Source organism: Leguminivora glycinivorella, chromosome 13 (assembly GCF_023078275.1).
Source record: "Leguminivora glycinivorella isolate SPB_JAAS2020 chromosome 13, LegGlyc_1.1, whole genome shotgun sequence".
Lineage (NCBI taxonomy): Eukaryota > Metazoa > Arthropoda > Insecta > Lepidoptera > Tortricidae > Leguminivora > Leguminivora glycinivorella.
Window position 1 is genome coordinate 21,982,257 of NC_062983.1, and position 20,186 is coordinate 22,002,442.

The 20,186-nt window shown below is 46.4% G+C and overlaps 1 protein-coding gene across 1 annotated transcript in view; it reads left to right on the forward strand.

Moving 5' to 3' along the window:
- The window catches only part of LOC125232443 (kinesin-like protein Klp98A), a 76,029-nt gene that overhangs the window by 53,461 nt on the left and 2,382 nt on the right, over positions 1–20,186 (forward strand). Inside the window, exons 23-27 of the mRNA XM_048138101.1 lie at positions 2,880–3,046; positions 5,221–5,383; positions 13,097–13,139; positions 13,249–13,415; positions 14,042–19,704. Coding sequence (XP_047994058.1) covers positions 2,880–3,046; positions 5,221–5,383; positions 13,097–13,139; positions 13,249–13,415; positions 14,042–14,263 — 762 coding nt within the window. The 3' untranslated portion in view covers positions 14,264–19,704. The remainder of the gene's footprint in view (positions 1–2,879; positions 3,047–5,220; positions 5,384–13,096; positions 13,140–13,248; positions 13,416–14,041; positions 19,705–20,186) is intronic.

Genomic DNA, 20,186 nt, shown 5'->3' on the forward strand with positions numbered 1-20,186 from the left:
AACTAATTCTGTTTTATTTTTCTAATTTACTAAACTTCAAAATTTTACTGTATTTTATTTCTTCATTAGTAATAGTCAAATCGATGCAAAGTTAGCTTAGACAATTTTTTCAGATAAACGGATATCAAAGAAAGTAAGATCGAATAGATAGCACTTTCAACCTAAAACTTTTAGCGTAAACTATTTTACCTTAACCAATCTACCAGACTCTTGGCTTCTCTATTTATAGATTTTTTTTTGTTTACCAAAGTAACTATTCGTCTTACTGACCTTTATTTGCACTAAAACTAAAGCAAAATAAATTTTATACAATGTTATATTGCAATATATATCATATCATGAAGTATTTTGCAGATATTTGTTTAAAAATATTGGCAAAACGCTACATTTTATAAATGCGTCAAAAATTAACCTTTTTTGACGCTTCATATCTCGAAAACTATTTGACGGACATTGATAAAAAAGATGTCAAACTGTTTGAAATTTAATGCGCTTTTAACATTACACAGCAACTTTTGACCAAAAACGCATAGTTTTTTAATAAAAAAATAAAGATCAAAAAATGTCCGATTTTTTTCCTTTTTTTTTAAATTACGAAGTTAGCACACTTTTTTTTTTGCTTGCAAAATGTAGTCTTACATTCCCCCAAGGACTCTAAATAACATACCAAAAATCCAGCTTTACATCACACTTTGTTTTTTTAGCCGATTTTCATGTAAGATTTGACCGGTGTACAAGGCAAGTTGAATAAAAGCTTGTAAAAAGGCTTCTGATATCAGATTTTGTAATAAGTTTAGTTGTCATAGTTTAAGAACAGATGAGACAGACATATGCAATGACAATATAATACTGCACGTGTTACGTGAGATGCCAAATCACCTCATACAATTTACCGCTCTAAGGCAAGTAAGGTAGGGTTTGTTATTGCACTTTAATTACATATTAATGATTTCTAGCCCGTAAGATATATATTTGCTTTAACAATGGATAGATAATTATGCGAGTGAGAGTGTAATTTAGGTTTTTATAAGGAAACAAATATTTTTAAGCGACCCGATCAGATATTTATACGGATAAGGACCCTCCCATATCTACCGTCTCGCGATCATAGCGTCGGGCCAACTGTATGGCTAAGCCGCGCCGACTCGACGCGGCGTCTTTTTCCATACAGTTGGCCCGACGCTACGCTCGCAAAACGCTAGAAAGAGAGACTATGTTTTTGCCGGTCACGAAGCATCACAATTTTTTGCCGGGAATATGTCGTCATATACTTATGGCCCCTATAGAGAATCGGATATGTTGTCACGGCCGTTCATAGTCATATACTTATGCTGGTGACTGTTCCATGAACATCTGGTCTAGTTGAATGGAGAAGTACCATTCAAAACGAGCGTTAACTTTCTAAACAACGATCAACTTACGGTTACTTACGTGTTCGTGGTATGCACAGGGTAATCTTTAATGAAATTGAAACATTTTTTTATATATAAATTTGAACCAGAAGCACACCATACGGAATATAGGTACTTATATACCCGCCCGCCTTTCCCGTTCTTCTATTCTAAGTAAGAATCGATTAATAAGTATCTAAATAATTATATAAAAATAAATTAAATTGTAATTGTTTACATACAACCTGGTTGACGAAATGTGACGTAGGTGCTGTCATATATATTTTTAAAATGACGTACTGTTAATACCAGCGTAATGAAAATTTATTCCAATGAGTAAAATAAAACATGAAACTTTTTTCAATTTAACCGAACTAGAATGAAATCATTTATACTCATTCGGTTGTGTTAGTTATTTTCTTTAATAATGTGATATATTTTTATTTATTTTTTATGCACAAGCCATGCACCTTTAAAGTTTAAATGAGATTGGATCTCCACCTGACATTATCGATTTACCCTATTTATTTTGAGCACAGTTTTACACTGGTATGGTTTTTTGTGTACGTACACTATTTTCTGTCAAAATATTTGTCAAATTTAAACGTCAACGCGGAGCGACCGGCGACACGTCTGCCTCCGATGAGCCGCTCACGGCATCTAATCGAAAGGAGAATTCTGACAGCAATGGCGAATGTATGGAAATTATACGATAGTTTAAATTTAAGGTAAAATTTCTTCGTTGCCTTTGAGAGGAAAAATATAAAAAACCTCAAAACTTCTAGTCCATTTATCTGGCTTTTAGAATCACTTAATGTTATAACTAAAGTATTGAATTTATTTAACAAAGTTTACTAAACGGCGACATACGTTTTTCTCATTTTAGGTCAACTTTGTGTGGGTTTAGTTATTACACCGTTAATAATTGGAGATTGTGAATAGTCAAAAGTTGTAGACACACTCTTTAAGATAATAACTACATTTATTTTATTTCATTTAATTTAGAAATGTGAGCAGCATTTGTTAAACGCCGAATGCACTTTTCGAGGATTTCGTACGACCCCCTCTTAAGAACACTCCCGATTAACTCAGCTTTCAGACAAAAAAAAAGAATTAAATCTAAATTGGTTCATCCGTTCGAGAGCTACGATGCCACAGACAGACACACACACAGACAGACAGACGGACACACACACAGACAGACACGTCAAATTTATAACACCCCGTCGTTTTTGCGTCGGGGGTTAAAATCAGGAAAGTGGCATACATGTAATACATCATTGACAAAAATTAACTAACATAACTAGTAGACATTTACAAAGTATACAACCAAATTGAAAACATTCTTCCTTTTTCTAAAATCACAGGTCAGGCTTGACATAGCATAGTAAGGAGTTTAAGTACACAATGTAACTTGCTGTTTTTGCTTGTCACATTTGTATACTTATATGTATGAATAAAATAAAAGGAATTTTTCCCTCACATTAGGTGCTTCAAGATCTCCAAAAGAAGTACGTCCGCCTAGAGATGGCGTTGCAGTATTCTTTCTTCGACAACGGCAAGAGCAACGGGCGGTCCACCGTCACGCCCATACAGGAGATGCCCTCGCTTACGCTCAGCGAGAGCGATGTGCTCGCCGACCCGCCTAATGACAGGTAATATACAATACCTTATTAGTGTTAGTGCGTTTTCACATTATCCCATCCGATATCGGATGTCGGACCAATATTGCATACATTATAGGCGCCGTCTTGGATTTTTGTTTTTTATTAGTTTATTTAGAGAACAAACAGCCATTATTATTTTTAAAATCGGGACTTAATCGCGTATGACTACATATTTTGACAATTTGTTGCTTATTCTGCTATATGTATTTAAAAATACTAGCATGCAAAATTTTACAAAATACTTAATAACTATTTTTAATTAATTAACAATTTTGCTCCTGCATGTTTTCTTTGAGAAAATCATCGTGGCAATAATAATTTTTATCTAATAAATAACCAACAAGAACTTTTTTAAACTTATTTACATGTAACTCTTTCATGCTTTTCGGTAACTTGTTATACAATTTAATGCACATTGCAAAACACTGTCTGTGATATAATGAAGTTCTTGGAATACTGTCATGCACGAGGCGGCCTTCATTTCTCGTACCCCTCGGAAACACGGATTGAGCCGTCGTGAAAAGGTCCATATGATTTTTGACGAACATGCATGACTCTAAAATATATAAAGACGGAAGTGTAAGGATCTTTAGAGATTTGAACATTTCTCTACACGATTTAAATGGGCGTGAATTACAGATTGCTCGAATACATTTTTTTTTGTGCAATAAATGCTCTATCCAAACTTGAACAGGCCCCCCAAAGTATAAGGCCGTACCTTAAATTGGAAGAGACATACCCGTGATAAGCAGCTAATGAGACTTGTAAGCCAGATGTGCGTCTCATATTAAAATTTAAACTGACCTCCATCATTTCAGGTCCCTGAAACGTTGGAGGTCAGTTTAATATGTAGTCATACGCGATTAAGTCCCGATTTTAAAAATAATACATACATACATACATACATATAATCACGCCTGTATCCCATAAAGGGATAGGCAGAGCACGTGAACTACTAAGTTTCAGTGCCACTCTTGGCAAAAAGGGGTTGAAAGAAATCCAAATTGTGACATTGCAGTGACAGGTTGCCAGCCTCTCGCCTACGCCACAATTTTAACCCAAAAAAATAATTAAATTTTTTTTATTTTATTTTATTTTTTAAAAATAATTATATGTAATAATCGTGAAAGTTTAAATCAGTGTCAAGCAGCCATTTACAAGTACGGTTTACAAAAATATATATGAATCTAGGCCTTGGCAAATGCCGGGATAACGCAAGGAGGATGATGACATGAATCTAGGCCTTGAGTTTCCTACATTACTTGATAATTAAATTCAAGTAAATATAGTAAACAAAATTACGCAGTAGTTGAAGTACACACGCAAGGATGCATAATTGAAATCCTTCCGATATCAGATCGGATAATGGGAAAACGGCCTGAGCTCGCTCATATTGAGTGTGCACCGGGGGCGTCGTCGTGCATGGCAAACAATTGAAGCCCACACAAGTGTCCTGAGTCCTAGCTGCACATCAAACCGACCGAGTGTCACTCGGGCATTACGCTTACAATACATTAATATCTGAAATAAAATATCTAAGTAAAAAAATAAAACGTTTATTCAGAACGTAAAGCTTAACCCTATTACATATCTTCTGCCAAACCACTTTGTGGTTTGTTGGCAGACGAGGCTCCCATACACTTATCAAGCTAAAATACCTCATAGTTTTTAGATATATGTATAATATTTATATATATATATATATATATATATATATATATATATATATATATATAAGTTTTTGCTATGCATACACACACACATGTACATATACGTATACGATGCATGTATGCGTAGCCAAAACCTAGCTTATTTTAACCCTTTACTTCATGCGCTTTAGGTTTCACTAGAGATGGTTTTATAATACTTGTTCTTCCACAACAAATAGAGACCTGTGGCCCGTTTCTCGAAAGGTACAAGACTTGTATTACAAGTGCGCGAAGTATCAAATCGTATGGGTTGTCATGGAAACACACTTGTAATACAAGGCTTGTACCTTTCGAGAAACGGGCCCCTGGCCGCTGTACATTCAGCCCATAGTTATAGGGTAGAAAAATAAACATTCCCATATTTGTAAAAAGAAGTAAAACTGACAATAAAATTAAAAATCAGCTAAAAACATGATTTCTTGATTTTTATCCTATCTAATAATTTTATGACAGATTGAAAGACACAGAAATCGAAGCGTCCGACAACGTGTCGACGTCTAACGACGAAACCGCCGAGTCGTGGGACGGCATCGACGACCCCCTGCGGCGCGCGGCGCGGAACCATGTCGAACAGGAACCCAACGGGAACGAGCTTATAGTGGATGTACCGCCACCGGTGAGTAGCGTTATATACCTTACTGCATATACAAGGCTTACTTTAGATCAGTTCAGGTGCAGTATTGGGAAAGCATCGACAATCCTCTGCGGCGCGCGGCGCGGAACCTTATAGTGGATGTACAGTCAACCAATTTGATTCCTAGGCCACTATAGAACTTTGTCGCAATAAGTACTAGATAGTTGATAGAATGATAGGAATAACGTCAAAATAACGTGTCAAACGATTATCAGCTTTCCGATCATAACATGAAATAAAAGAAAAGAGTTTGTAAATGTTTTTGCTCAATGACATGAATAGAAAAAGAAGTAATGACAGACAGTGACAATTGACCTCAACATTGTTAACATTTTGTCATCAATTTTATTTATACATTATGATTTTATTTCACCAAATATTTTGCTAATCAATTTAATGTCTGTGTTGAAACCATTAGAAAACGTTTGCATTCTTTGGGGCTCCATCACAGGCACTATGCGAAGAATTGACACAAAGACGTCAGATTAGCTTTCGCTCGGGAGTATCTGGACTTCGATTGGACGAATGTTATATTTTCACATGAGAAAACCTTCCAATCTAGTGACACAGGTCGTCTGCACTTGTGGCGATACGACAACACTCGTTACACCGAAGATCACGTTGTTCCTAACCACGGGTCAGGCTGCGTCAGTGTTTATCTATGGGGCTGAACGAGTCTGGCAGGTGAATTTGCTGATATCCCTCCTCGATCAAATGCAACAGATTATCTGGATATTTTGGAACAAATCATGCTGCCAACTGTCCTAAACTTCTATCCGCAAGATAAGGTGCCTCAAGTTTGCAACAAATGTGGCAAAATGAAAATCAAATGACAAGTCGCGGGCTGCTCTAACAGAACATTGTCAACAAGTTTGGGAGTCACTGCGGGCCTTATACATTTGCACGGATTTAGTGGGCTCAATGCACAAGCGACTTCTAAACGTAATGCAAAGTGAGGGTGTATTTACGCGTTATTAAAGTTATTGTGCTTCGATTCATTTGTGATAAATATCTATTAAAACGTTTGCATAGTTTGTTGAAATTCAGTTTTTGTTAGTGTATACCTAATCCTGTCTGTTTTTGAGTAATTAAAGTATTTATTTCTCTAATATCTTTTAAAGCTTCTACAAAAACATCATAGATACTACGGAATATTGAAGTTAATTTATCCAGAAAATTATACTTGAATAAATATTATTGCGAATTGAGAAAAAATTTTTACCTACTTAGAATGGTCACGAGACTTCCGTGGCCTGTTTCAGTGAAGTTTTCACATAAAAGTAAATTTCATTTCGATATTTAATAAAATAATTTATTGATACACAAGCAAGCTTTGTTTCTCTGCTGCGCACTGCCAAGGAGTAGAATTCCTTATCGGCGGCTATATTTCCGAGGTCATATAACCTGGCAACCGTCAAATATAGGGTGAACAGGCATCTTCTGCCGGCCTACCATGCTTCCAATTTTGTCACTTATCCACGCGGATAAGACAACTGTCACTCTCACACTGACATACTTGCCAAAGCGTGACGTGAACGTGAAGTGATAAAATTGGAAGCATGATACGCCGGCTGGGCGAGCTCACTCCATCGTAGGCCGTCTTTGCCTTTGGTTAGTCTGTGGCCAAGAGTAAGCTTATTTATAATTTAAAAAAGCAAACTCCTTTACTCAACCTTTCTTATTCATTATCGTTGACACATGTTCGCAAGTAGAGATGTCAATATGACATGCTGTACGGTTGGCGGAATATCAATAAAATACGGAGCTCGATTACATGTGTTTATTGTTCAAACTCAACTTACAGACTACTCAATACATGGATGATACATGACATATATAACTATAGATACACATACACCACACGCCCCCTCTTCATTTAAAAAAAAATACATAATAGAGTGTTTTTTTTTTTTTAGGAAACATATGGCTTAGTCCTATTTTTGTGCAATATATTTTGCTTATTTTTATTATCTAAAATGATTACATTTGGTTGTATATCCTTAACTACCTTATATGGGCCTAAATATAAAGGGTCCAATTTATTGGCGCGAGCTTCATTTTTTACCAAAATTAAATCGCCTTCTGCATATTTTACAGTGTTTACATCAGTGTCGTATCTGTATTTTCTTACTTCTTTACTTTTACAAAGATTTGTCTTAGCATCTAATTGCGACTTTTGAATCCTATATTTTAATTCGCATGGGTAATCGTTATGGTTATATAATGGGTCTAAAGTATCTGTTAGATGTGTCGGTATACTACATAATTTGCCAAAAACAAGTTCAAATGGGCTATATTTAGTTTCACTGTGTACAGTGGTATTGAAAGCAAAAGACCAATAAGGTAACCATGTACTCCAATTTTGGGGCGCGTTGTTTGTTTGAATACGTAAAAAGGAAATTAGATTTTTATGACTATTTTCTAACGCACCTATAGTTTGATGATGATAAGCGGTTGAGGTTAAGTGTGTAATTTTTAAAAGTTTGCACACTTCTTGCATGGTAGCTGAAATAAATTCCGTCCCTCGATCGGTAACGATCTCACTAGGTATGCCGTAGCGTAGAATGAAGTTGTTTACAAATGCAGTAGCAACCGCCACCGTTTCTTTAGTTGTTAGGGGATAGGCTTCGACATACTTTGTGAGGTCGCATTGTAATGTTAATATATAATTATAACCATTGTCATCCTTAATTAACGGGCCAACTAAATCTAAAAATATTCTACTGAAAGCTGACTTACCTGTGTCAGTTATTGACATTGGTTCTCGTATATACTTACTGTGTTTCTGTCTCTGACATGAATCGCACTTTTTCACGAAATTTATGACATCTTTTTCCATGCCGTTCCAGAAATACAGTCTTTTAATATTGTTTAACATGCGCCTAATGCCAGCATGGCCACTAGTTGGCAGCATGTGGTAGTCATTTAGTATGACACGGATTGTGTCTGTATTGGTAATCCTTTTTATTCCTCTTAAAATATGTAACCGTGGGCCGGTCCACGTTGGTAATTTATTAATGGTACGCGTTAACTCTTCTACTTTTTCTTTATTATTGTCATTCTTTATAACATACAAATTATTTACATTTATATTTGTACAAAACAAACTCAACGCCCTCGCAAAGGCAGCTCGTGCGCAATACGATCGGGATGATGGTTTGACGTAAATTATAGACTTCGTTTCCAAAAATGCGAAGTCTTCGCTCTCTTTTGTGACATAATGTTGCAAATTATTGATATCTTTGTCATGTAGATTTAGCAAGAGTTCTGTGTAATTATTTGGTACTTTTAACATGTCTACCACTCGGGGTTGGGGTGTTATAACTACTTGACTGTCAGGAGATTTATTTTGTGGTTGTAACATATTTTCATGTTTCCTTCGTTGAGCCCTAGTTAGAACTGCTATGATGTTTTCATGCATTGCTTTTAATTCGTCACTACTGATTCTTATACGAGATAATGCATCGGCTGCGACATTGTTTGTCCCTTTGACATATTCGACGTCAAAATCGTACTCTTCCAGTACTAAACGGAATTTCATTTGGCGACTATTTGGATTAGACATATTAAATAAATATATTAGTGGTTTGTGATCTGTTTCGATTTTAAATTTCTTACCATACAGGTATGGTCTAAAGTATTTTATTGACCAGACAATCGCCAAAAGTTCTTTATCTATAGTAGAGTAGTTGATTTCCGCTTTATTCAGAGTGCGACTGGCATAAGCTACGGGTCTATTATCGCCGTTACTCAGAATCGCACCCAACGCATAACCACTAGCATCAGTTTTCAAAATAAATGTGTTATTTTCGTCAAAGTTTGGGTATTGAAGTATGGGTGGATTTGCTAATTTTTTTTTTATTTCATTAAAGGCTGCATTGCAGTCATTTGTCCAAACAAATGGTACATTTTTCCGGCATAGTTTTGTTAATGGTAAAGTAATTTCTGCAAAAGAGGGTATGAATTTTCTGTAGTAGTTTGCGAATGCAACAAATCTACGAACGTCATCTATATTTTCTGGAGTAGAATAGTTATCAATAGCTTTTGTTTTTTCTGGATCAGGTTTGACACCGTCTGATGACACTATATGCCCTAAATATAATAATTCTTTCTTTAAAAAGTTGCATTTATTAGGATTTAATTTTAGATTAACTTGCCTAAGTCGAGATAATATGTCTATAAGATTTTTATTGTGGGTTTGTAGGTTTCGGCCGTAACAAATTAGGTCATCAAGGTACACAAGACATTTTTCATGATGCAAACCCGCCATTGCAATTGTCATGGCCCTGGAAAAACAATTAGGGCTTGTTTTCAGACCTTGGGGTAATCTAGTTAGCTGGTAATGCCCTGAGTGTGTAGTAAATGCTGTTAGTTTTCTACTATTTGGATCTAAATTTAATTGATAATAACCTTGGCTTAGGTCAAGATGTGAGAAATACATCGCTCCTGAAAGCGAGTCTAAAATGTCCGTTATATTAGGAAGCGGAAATTTGTCATCAACGATCTGATTGTTTAGTTTTCTAAAATCTATAACTAATCGCCATTTTTTTTCGTCAGAGTTAGATTTTTTCGGAACTAGGAGAACTGGGCTAGACCACTCACTGTTAGATGGTTCGATAATGTCGTCTGCCAACATTTCTTTAATTTTTTTATCTATTTCATCCTTATGAATTTGTGGCAACCGATAGGGTTTCACATAAACAGGAACGGAGTCTGGTTTCAGTGTAATATTAGGTTGATAAATGTTTGTGGTCGACAACTTATCTCCTGGTAAATGGAATACGTCAGAGTATTTTGCGCAAATATTTTGTATTGAGCGTCTTTCCTCTGTATTTAAATGAGACAAATTTAAAAACGACAGCATTTTTCGAACACGTTCACTGTCTATATTGTCGCATTTTTCAAAGTTACAAATATTGTAGTTGTTTAAAGTAGTCAATTCCGGATTTAAGTTCGTTAAGGTCACGCCATCTTCCCGGGTGTTAAGTATTTGTATGGGAATTTTCCCATTAATAGGCGGACTAATACTTCCTGCAATGAAAATCCCTTTACCTATTTGTTTCGGACTTACTATACAATCTTCTTCGAAATTTGTCCTTATAAATATTATTTTTTCGCATCGCGGCGGTATGAATAAGTTATCATTGTCATCCGGTTGTCTTGTACATATTGGTAACGTAATAATCTTATTTAAGTCATGGTTAAATAATGAGAACATATCGTCGTAATAATCTATGAAGCAATAATATTTTTAAAAAAATCTCTACCTATCAATGCATTCGTCCAACACGGCCAATCTTTTATGACGTGAAACTTGTGTTCAAATTCCGCACCATTTATAATGAAGCTAATGTAAACATATCCTTCGGTATCGAGACGTCCCCGAGGCCATTTACGGGAATGCTACTTTTAGTAATCGGAATGCTAAGCTCAATTACAGTTTCAAGGCTTATAGCGCATAATGATGAGCCCGTATCTAATAGCCAAGAACATGTTACGTCATTGACGGGTAATTCTATGTAGTCACTACTATCACATGAAAATATGTTATGCACGAAAAAACTCTGATTCATTTTCCTGTGTTGCCGGATTATTTGTAGTCTCGCTTGAATTGGGTAAATTTTGGTTTTCAATGTAATTTACACTCGGGCGGTTGTAGTTGTAATTACCTCGATACATGCTACGCGAGTAACGATTACCCCGGTGCATGTGTCCTCGATAGAGCGGGCGCCCGCGGCTGCCCGTACTATAAGTCGCAGTCGAATCATTTCGAGTTGCGTGTGAGTAGGCGTGTTGACCCCTACTACTTTGGTTGTACCATGTGTTCCTGCCTCGGCCTGTAAATGGACGGGTGTTATACTCACCTGAGGGTCTTCCTCGGGATCCCGTAAACATCTCCTCTTGCGACTGCTGCTCCCTTGAAGAAAGTTCTTCGTCTTTAGCAGCTCTTATGACGTCCTTTAAGGATTTGTAGTCACGCGCTGTTAATATAATGCTTAAGTTACGTGATCTCAGGCCGTCAGTGAAATTTCTAATTGCTAATTTTTCATTAATCGGTTTTAACACGTCGAATGCTTTTTTGTCACCGTCGGCCTGCGATATCGTTAAGTCTACGAAAAGTTTTTCTAATCTTTTACCATACTCATCGATAGTGCTAGTGCCTTGTTTTTCTTGAATTAGTTGAGCGTGAAGCGCGGTAGGGGATTTTTTTGTTAATAAATGCAATTTTAGGTCGTCTATCAGGTTTTTACAGGACGTATAAGAAGATGATAGGCGTAATTTTGCGCTTTCTGTCAACCTAGTTTTTAAAATAAATTTTATTAAATTCGGTTGACTGTCCGAGTCAATCATGTCACTGTACAATTCTATGGCGTCAATCAATTTCTTGACGCTGTCTTCATCGCTCGTTATTTCAGGCAATAAAGACACCGCCGTTTTAAGGTTAAACTTTTCCATGGTGTTTTTGCTTTCAATGCCCTGTGACGTACAAAATTCTTGTAACTGTACGTACAAGTTTTCTATTCGAATACAAATTTCTTTAATAGGAATTATGTCACTACCCTTAATAAGATTTTTTGATATATCTGCATCTAATGTCTCTGAACACTTTAGGTATTGTGTATACTTTTAACAAGGTATTTTGCAACACATTAGGAGTTCTTTTAATTTTTGCTAATTTTTGTGTATTGTCTTTAAGTTTTTTTAAACTGTCGAAGACACTAGAAAGTTCTTCCACCATTACATACTATAACTAGGACACATTGCACTATGTAGCACACTGTTTTTTTTTTTTTACGTGAATTTAACACTCACTATTACGACACCGTTGTTTAACACTGCTCCTGCATTTCCTCCTGCACTAGACGTCGTCGTCTGCTGGCCGCTTATCCCTTCTAAACGATCTTTTGAACATGACGTGATGGTTGATTTCTCGTTGAATCCACTTCTTGTGGCACTTATGGTATATTTTATATATTCCGTAAAGTATCGTCAGCAAAACAATGAATAATATAATGGCTAGGATGATGTTGGTGGTGGAGGCATGAAATTTCAATTGTTGCAAGTCGACATTGTTGCTGCCCCCTGCTGCAGTTTGCGCGATTATCACTTCTTCTTTTTTCTCAGTGGAAGTTGAAGAACCCATTTGGAATTTTCGTTGCACTGGTGTTATTAGACACTAAAACTTTTCCTGCTAACGGTTGGACTGCGATGATGCAAATTATCGGCTGGAATACTGTCTGTTCTAGTAAGGCCGCAAACAGTCTCGGTTTCGAATCACTCGCGACGCACATATTTGGTCTGATCACTGACTTATTAGGCAAACACGCGCGGCGCGTGGCGACTGGCCAAGGGTCGCCATGTACGGTTGGCGGAATATCAATAAAATACGGAGCTCGATTACATGTGTTTATTGTTCAAACTCAACTTACAGACTACTCAATACATGGATGATACATGACATATATAACTATAGATACACATACACCACAATGCATTGCGCAAGTCATAAAAGATTTGTCATGTAAAATGTCACAAATTGATTCATTGCGACATGGTTCTAGAGTGGCCTAGGAATCAAATTGGTTGACTGTACCGCCCCCGGTAAGTTGCACTTTGCACTCAGCTTATAACCGACCATTGGTCATTGAAGTTTTTCTATTTAATTTTTTAATATATTCTTTAAATTTGTTTCAGGACCCTACGGCGACAGTCGGTCTTATGCACCCCATAGATTTCAGTAAGTCGTTTGTTTTTTTTGTAACTATCAATATATTCTGTAGTGTTATGTTTTACACTATATTCAATAGTATACTCTGTTTTAAAACTATAATTTTCTCGTTGTAAAGATGAGGTGGTGAGCATCCCGGGCTGGGTGACCCGCGGCGCGGGCGCGTCCACCCACCACGAGTACGAGGTGCGCATCCGCCTCGGCGCCCACCGCTGGGCGCTGCTGCGCCGCTACCGCCGCTTCCGGGACCTCTACCTGGCCATGCGCCGCACTTACGGACACAAGGTTACAACCGTCCCTCTCCTTTGACATACGATTGACCAAAGACGAAGAGCCTAACGCCGTGGCTCGCGTGGATGGCGGTCGCGTCACATCGCATCCATAGTTCATCGACCTGTGTCCGTCGTCCACGCAAGCCTCGGCGTAATCGTCACTGTAATCCTGTAGCTGCGTTTAAATTGTTGTTTGTGTCATTTCAAGCATTCTAAATCATCATTATGGTGTACTATTCGAGGGGCACCTTTTCTGATAACTTATTAGACCGATGCGAGACCGACATAGTCTATACCGCAGGACTGACAACAAAAATTTCCGGACATAGGCGCTGAAACACCTTGACGTCGCTTCTCACCGAGTGCAGCAAACCAAGACTCATCGCAAATTTTGCGACCCTCCACAATGCATTTGCGCCACTCCGTTCGTTGTTCTGCAACCTTCTCCCGGAGTCTGTAGTCAATATGAAAGGCAATCGTGTCCCTCTTTGCGCAGTCTTTAAAACGAAGCAACGGCCTTCCAACGCTACGCTTTGCATTCGCAACAGCACCAAGAAGAACACGACGAGGTAGTCGAGAGGATTCCATCCGGTGCACATGCCCTAACCGAGTGTTTTCAATAGTGAGATTATATTCCAGGTGGCCTCCATCCCGTTCCCGTCCCGTCAGCTGTGGCAGTCGGAGGGCGTGGCGCGCGCGCGGCGCGGCGCGTTGGAGGCGTTCCTGCGGCGGCTGCTGGCGGTGTGCGCCGAGGACCGCCGCTGCCCGCTGCACTGCGCGCCGCTCACGCCGCATGCGCTCGTCTCCTTCTCGCCCTTCTTCCGGCGGGTGAGTGATGTCTCAGTACAAGTGTGTGGGTGACACGCGGCGTGCTAGCAGCGTTCCTGCGGCGGCTGCTGGCGGTGTGCGCCGAGGACCGCCGCTGCCCGCTGCACTGCGCGCCGCTCACGCCGCATGCGCTCGTCTCCTTCTCGCCCTTCTTCCGGCGGGTGAGTGATGTCTCAGTACAAGTGTGTGGGTGACACGCGGCGTGCTAGCAGCGTTCCTGCGGCGGCTGCTGGCGGTGTGCGCCGAGGACCGCCGCTGCCCGCTGCACTGCGCGCCGCTCACGCCGCATGCGCTCGTCTCCTTCTCGCCCTTCTTCCGGCGGGTGAGTGATGTCTCAGTACAAGTGTGTGGGTGACACGCGGCGTGCTAGCAGCGTTCCTGCGGCGGCTGCTGGCGGTGTGCGCCGAGGACCGCCGCTGCCCGCTGCACTGCGCGCCGCTCACGCCGCATGCGCTCGTCTCCTTCTCGCCCTTCTTCCGGCGGGTGAGTGATGTCTCAGTACAAGTGTGTGGGTGACACGCGGCGTGCTAGCAGCGTTCCTGCGGCGGCTGCTGGCGGTGTGCGCCGAGGACCGCCGCTGCCCGCTGCACTGCGCGCCGCTCACGCCGCATGCGCTCGTCTCCTTCTCGCCCTTCTTCCGGCGGGTGAGTGATGTCTCAGTACAAGTGTGTGGGTGACACGCGGCGTGCTAGCAGCGTTCCTGCGGCGGCTGCTGGCGGTGTGCGCCGAGGACCGCCGCTGCCCGCTGCACTGCGCGCCGCTCACGCCGCATGCGCTCGTCTCCTTCTCGCCCTTCTTCCGGCGGGTGAGTGATGTCTCAGTACAAGTGTGTGGGTGACACGCGGCGTGCTAGCAGCGTTCCTGCGGCGGCTGCTGGCGGTGTGCGCCGAGGACCGCCGCTGCCCGCTGCACTGCGCGCCGCTCACGCCGCATGCGCTCGTCTCCTTCTCGCCCTTCTTCCGGCGGGTGAGTGATGTCTCAGTACAAGTGTGTGGGTGACACGCGGCGTGCTAGCAGCGTTCCTGCGGCGGCTGCTGGCGGTGTGCGCCGAGGACCGCCGCTGCCCGCTGCACTGCGCGCCGCTCACGCCGCATGCGCTCGTCTCCTTCTCGCCCTTCTTCCGGCGGGTGAGTGATGTCTCAGTACAAGTGTGTGGGTGACACGCGGCGTGCTAGCAGCGTTCCTGCGGCGGCTGCTGGCGGTGTGCGCCGAGGACCGCCGCTGCCCGCTGCACTGCGCGCCGCTCACGCCGCATGCGCTCGTCTCCTTCTCGCCCTTCTTCCGGCGGGTGAGTGATGTCTCAGTACAAGTGTGTGGGTGACACGCGGCGTGCTAGCAGCGTTCCTGCGGCGGCTGCTGGCGGTGTGCGCCGAGGACCGCCGCTGCCCGCTGCACTGCGCGCCGCTCACGCCGCATGCGCTCGTCTCCTTCTCGCCCTTCTTCCGGCGGGTGAGTGATGTCTCAGTACAAGTGTGTGGGTGACACGCGGCGTGCTAGCAGCGTTCCTGCGGCGGCTGCTGGCGGTGTGCGCCGAGGACCGCCGCTGCCCGCTGCACTGCGCGCCGCTCACGCCGCATGCGCTCGTCTCCTTCTCGCCCTTCTTCCGGCGGGTGAGTGATGTCTCAGTACAAGTGTGTGGGTGACACGCGGCGTGCTAGCAGCGTTCCTGCGGCGGCTGCTGGCGGTGTGCGCCGAGGACCGCCGCTGCCCGCTGCACTGCGCGCCGCTCACGCCGCATGCGCTCGTCTCCTTCTCGCCCTTCTTCCGGCGGGTGAGTGATGTCTCAGTACAAGTGTGTGGGTGACACGCGGCGTGCTAGCAGCGTTCCTGCGGCGGCTGCTGGCGGTGTGCGCCGAGGACCGCCGCTGCCCGCTGCACTGCGCGCCGCTCACGCCGCATGCGCTCGTCTCCTTCTCGCCCTTCTTCCGGCGGGTGAGTGATGTCTCAGTACAAGTGTGTGGGTGACACGCGGCGTGCTAGCAGCGTTCCTGCGGCGGCTGCTGGCGGTGTGCGCCGAGGACCGCCGCTGCCCGCTGCACTGCGCGCCGCTCACGCCGCATGCGCTCGTCTCCTTCTCGCCCTTCTTCCGGCGGGTGAGTGATGTCTCAGTACAAGTGTGTGGGTGACACGCGGCGTGCTAGCAGCGTTCCTGCGGCGGCTGCTGGCGGTGTGCGCCGAGGACCGCCGCTGCCCGCTGCACTGCGCGCCGCTCACGCCGCATGCGCTCGTCTCCTTCTCGCCCTTCTTCCGGCGGGTGAGTGATGTCTCAGTACAAGTGTGTGGGTGACACGCGGCGTGCTAGCAGCGTTCCTGCGGCGGCTGCTGGCGGTGTGCGCCGAGGACCGCCGCTGCCCGCTGCACTGCGCGCCGCTCACGCCGCATGCGCTCGTCTCCTTCTCGCCCTTCTTCCGGCGGGTGAGTGATGTCTCAGTACAAGTGTGTGGGTGACACGCGGCGTGCTAGCAGCGTTCCTGCGGCGGCTGCTGGCGGTGTGCGCCGAGGACCGCCGCTGCCCGCTGCACTGCGCGCCGCTCACGCCGCATGCGCTCGTCTCCTTCTCGCCCTTCTTCCGGCGGGTGAGTGATGTCTCAGTACAAGTGTGTGGGTGACACGCGGCGTGCTAGCAGCGTTCCTGCGGCGGCTGCTGGCGGTGTGCGCCGAGGACCGCCGCTGCCCGCTGCACTGCGCGCCGCTCACGCCGCATGCGCTCGTCTCCTTCTCGCCCTTCTTCCGGCGGGTGAGTGATGTCTCAGTACAAGTGTGTGGGTGACACGCGGCGTGCTAGCAGCGTTCCTGCGGCGGCTGCTGGCGGTGTGCGCCGAGGACCGCCGCTGCCCGCTGCACTGCGCGCCGCTCACGCCGCATGCGCTCGTCTCCTTCTCGCCCTTCTTCCGGCGGGTGAGTGATGTCTCAGTACAAGTGTGTGGGTGACACGCGGCGTGCTAGCAGCGTTCCTGCGGCGGCTGCTGGCGGTGTGCGCCGAGGACCGCCGCTGCCCGCTGCACTGCGCGCCGCTCACGCCGCATGCGCTCGTCTCCTTCTCGCCCTTCTTCCGGCGGGTGAGTGATGTCTCAGTACAAGTGTGTGGGTGACACGCGGCGTGCTAGCAGCGTTCCTGCGGCGGCTGCTGGCGGTGTGCGCCGAGGACCGCCGCTGCCCGCTGCACTGCGCGCCGCTCACGCCGCATGCGCTCGTCTCCTTCTCGCCCTTCTTCCGGCGGGTGAGTGATGTCTCAGTACAAGTGTGTGGGTGACACGCGGCGTGCTAGCAGCGTTCCTGCGGCGGCTGCTGGCGGTGTGCGCCGAGGACCGCCGCTGCCCGCTGCACTGCGCGCCGCTCACGCCGCATGCGCTCGTCTCCTTCTCGCCCTTCTTCCGGCGGGTGAGTGATGTCTCAGTACAAGTGTGTGGGTGACACGCGGCGTGCTAGCAGCGTTCCTGCGGCGGCTGCTGGCGGTGTGCGCCGAGGACCGCCGCTGCCCGCTGCACTGCGCGCCGCTCACGCCGCATGCGCTCGTCTCCTTCTCGCCCTTCTTCCGGCGGGTGAGTGATGTCTCAGTACAAGTGTGTGGGTGACACGCGGCGTGCTAGCAGCGTTCCTGCGGCGGCTGCTGGCGGTGTGCGCCGAGGACCGCCGCTGCCCGCTGCACTGCGCGCCGCTCACGCCGCATGCGCTCGTCTCCTTCTCGCCCTTCTTCCGGCGGGTGAGTGATGTCTCAGTACAAGTGTGTGGGTGACACGCGGCGTGCTAGCAGCGTTCCTGCGGCGGCTGCTGGCGGTGTGCGCCGAGGACCGCCGCTGCCCGCTGCACTGCGCGCCGCTCACGCCGCATGCGCTCGTCTCCTTCTCGCCCTTCTTCCGGCGGGTGAGTGATGTCTCAGTACAAGTGTGTGGGTGACACGCGGCGTGCTAGCAGCGTTCCTGCGGCGGCTGCTGGCGGTGTGCGCCGAGGACCGCCGCTGCCCGCTGCACTGCGCGCCGCTCACGCCGCATGCGCTCGTCTCCTTCTCGCCCTTCTTCCGGCGGGTGAGTGATGTCTCAGTACAAGTGTGTGGGTGACACGCGGCGTGCTAGCAGCGTTCCTGCGGCGGCTGCTGGCGGTGTGCGCCGAGGACCGCCGCTGCCCGCTGCACTGCGCGCCGCTCACGCCGCATGCGCTCGTCTCCTTCTCGCCCTTCTTCCGGCGGGTGAGTGATGTCTCAGTACAAGTGTGTGGGTGACACGCGGCGTGCTAGCAGCGTTCCTGCGGCGGCTGCTGGCGGTGTGCGCCGAGGACCGCCGCTGCCCGCTGCACTGCGCGCCGCTCACGCCGCATGCGCTCGTCTCCTTCTCGCCCTTCTTCCGGCGGGTGAGTGATGTCTCAGTACAAGTGTGTGGGTGACACGCGGCGTGCTAGCAGCGTTCCTGCGGCGGCTGCTGGCGGTGTGCGCCGAGGACCGCCGCTGCCCGCTGCACTGCGCGCCGCTCACGCCGCATGCGCTCGTCTCCTTCTCGCCCTTCTTCCGGCGGGTGAGTGATGTCTCAGTACAAGTGTGTGGGTGACACGCGGCGTGCTAGCAGCGTTCCTGCGGCGGCTGCTGGCGGTGTGCGCCGAGGACCGCCGCTGCCCGCTGCACTGCGCGCCGCTCACGCCGCATGCGCTCGTCTCCTTCTCGCCCTTCTTCCGGCGGGTGAGTGATGTCTCAGTACAAGTGTGTGGGTGACACGCGGCGTGCTAGCAGCGTTCCTGCGGCGGCTGCTGGCGGTGTGCGCCGAGGACCGCCGCTGCCCGCTGCACTGCGCGCCGCTCACGCCGCATGCGCTCGTCTCCTTCTCGCCCTTCTTCCGGCGGGTGAGTGATGTCTCAGTACAAGTGTGTGGGTGACACGCGGCGTGCTAGCAGCGTTCCTGCGGCGGCTGCTGGCGGTGTGCGCCGAGGACCGCCGCTGCCCGCTGCACTGCGCGCCGCTCACGCCGCATGCGCTCGTCTCCTTCTCGCCCTTCTTCCGGCGGGTGAGTGATGTCTCAGTACAAGTGTGTGGGTGACACGCGGCGTGCTAGCAGCGTTCCTGCGGCGGCTGCTGGCGGTGTGCGCCGAGGACCGCCGCTGCCCGCTGCACTGCGCGCCGCTCACGCCGCATGCGCTCGTCTCCTTCTCGCCCTTCTTCCGGCAGGTGAGTGATGTCTCAGTACAAGTGTGTGGGTGACACGCGGCGTGCTAGCAGCGTTCCTGCGGCGGCTGCTGGCGGTGTGCGCCGAGGACCGCCGCTGCCCGCTGCACTGCGCGCCGCTCACGCCGCATGCGCTCGTCTCCTTCTCGCCCTTCTTCCGGCGGGTGAGTGATGTCTCAGTACAAGTGTGTGGGTGACACGCGGCGTGCTAGCAGCGTTCCTGCGGCGGCTGCTGGCGGTGTGCGCCGAGGACCGCCGCTGCCCGCTGCACTGCGCGCCGCTCACGCCGCATGCGCTCGTCTCCTTCTCGCCCTTCTTCCGGCGGGTGAGTTATATCTTACTAAAATTGTGTAGGACACATCTTTAAATACCTTTGTACGAAACACATACACATCATACATAGACATATCTTTGTACGGTTATCCAGTTTTTTTCTAGTAAGTATCCCATCCTACAAGCTATGGCAGGCCGAGGCCGCGGCGCACTAGAATCTACTACTACCAAAACTGTGCCCTGAAAATCTATTCCGTTCCGTTCTCCTCCCATTGTGGTAAACTGTCATAAGATCGTAGATTTTTTAATGCAGGGCTTTTATTTCTTTATCGGACGGACCAATAGGTTTATCCTGAGAAAGAAGTCTAACTTCATACAAGCAGCAACAATGCTCGCATAAGGATATATTTTAACCCCCGACGCAAAAACGACGGAGTGTTATAAGTTTGACGTGTCTGTCTGTTTGTGTGTGTGTGTCTGTCTGTGGCATCGTAGCTCCTGAACGGAGGAACTTGTTTGGATTTAGTTTTTTTT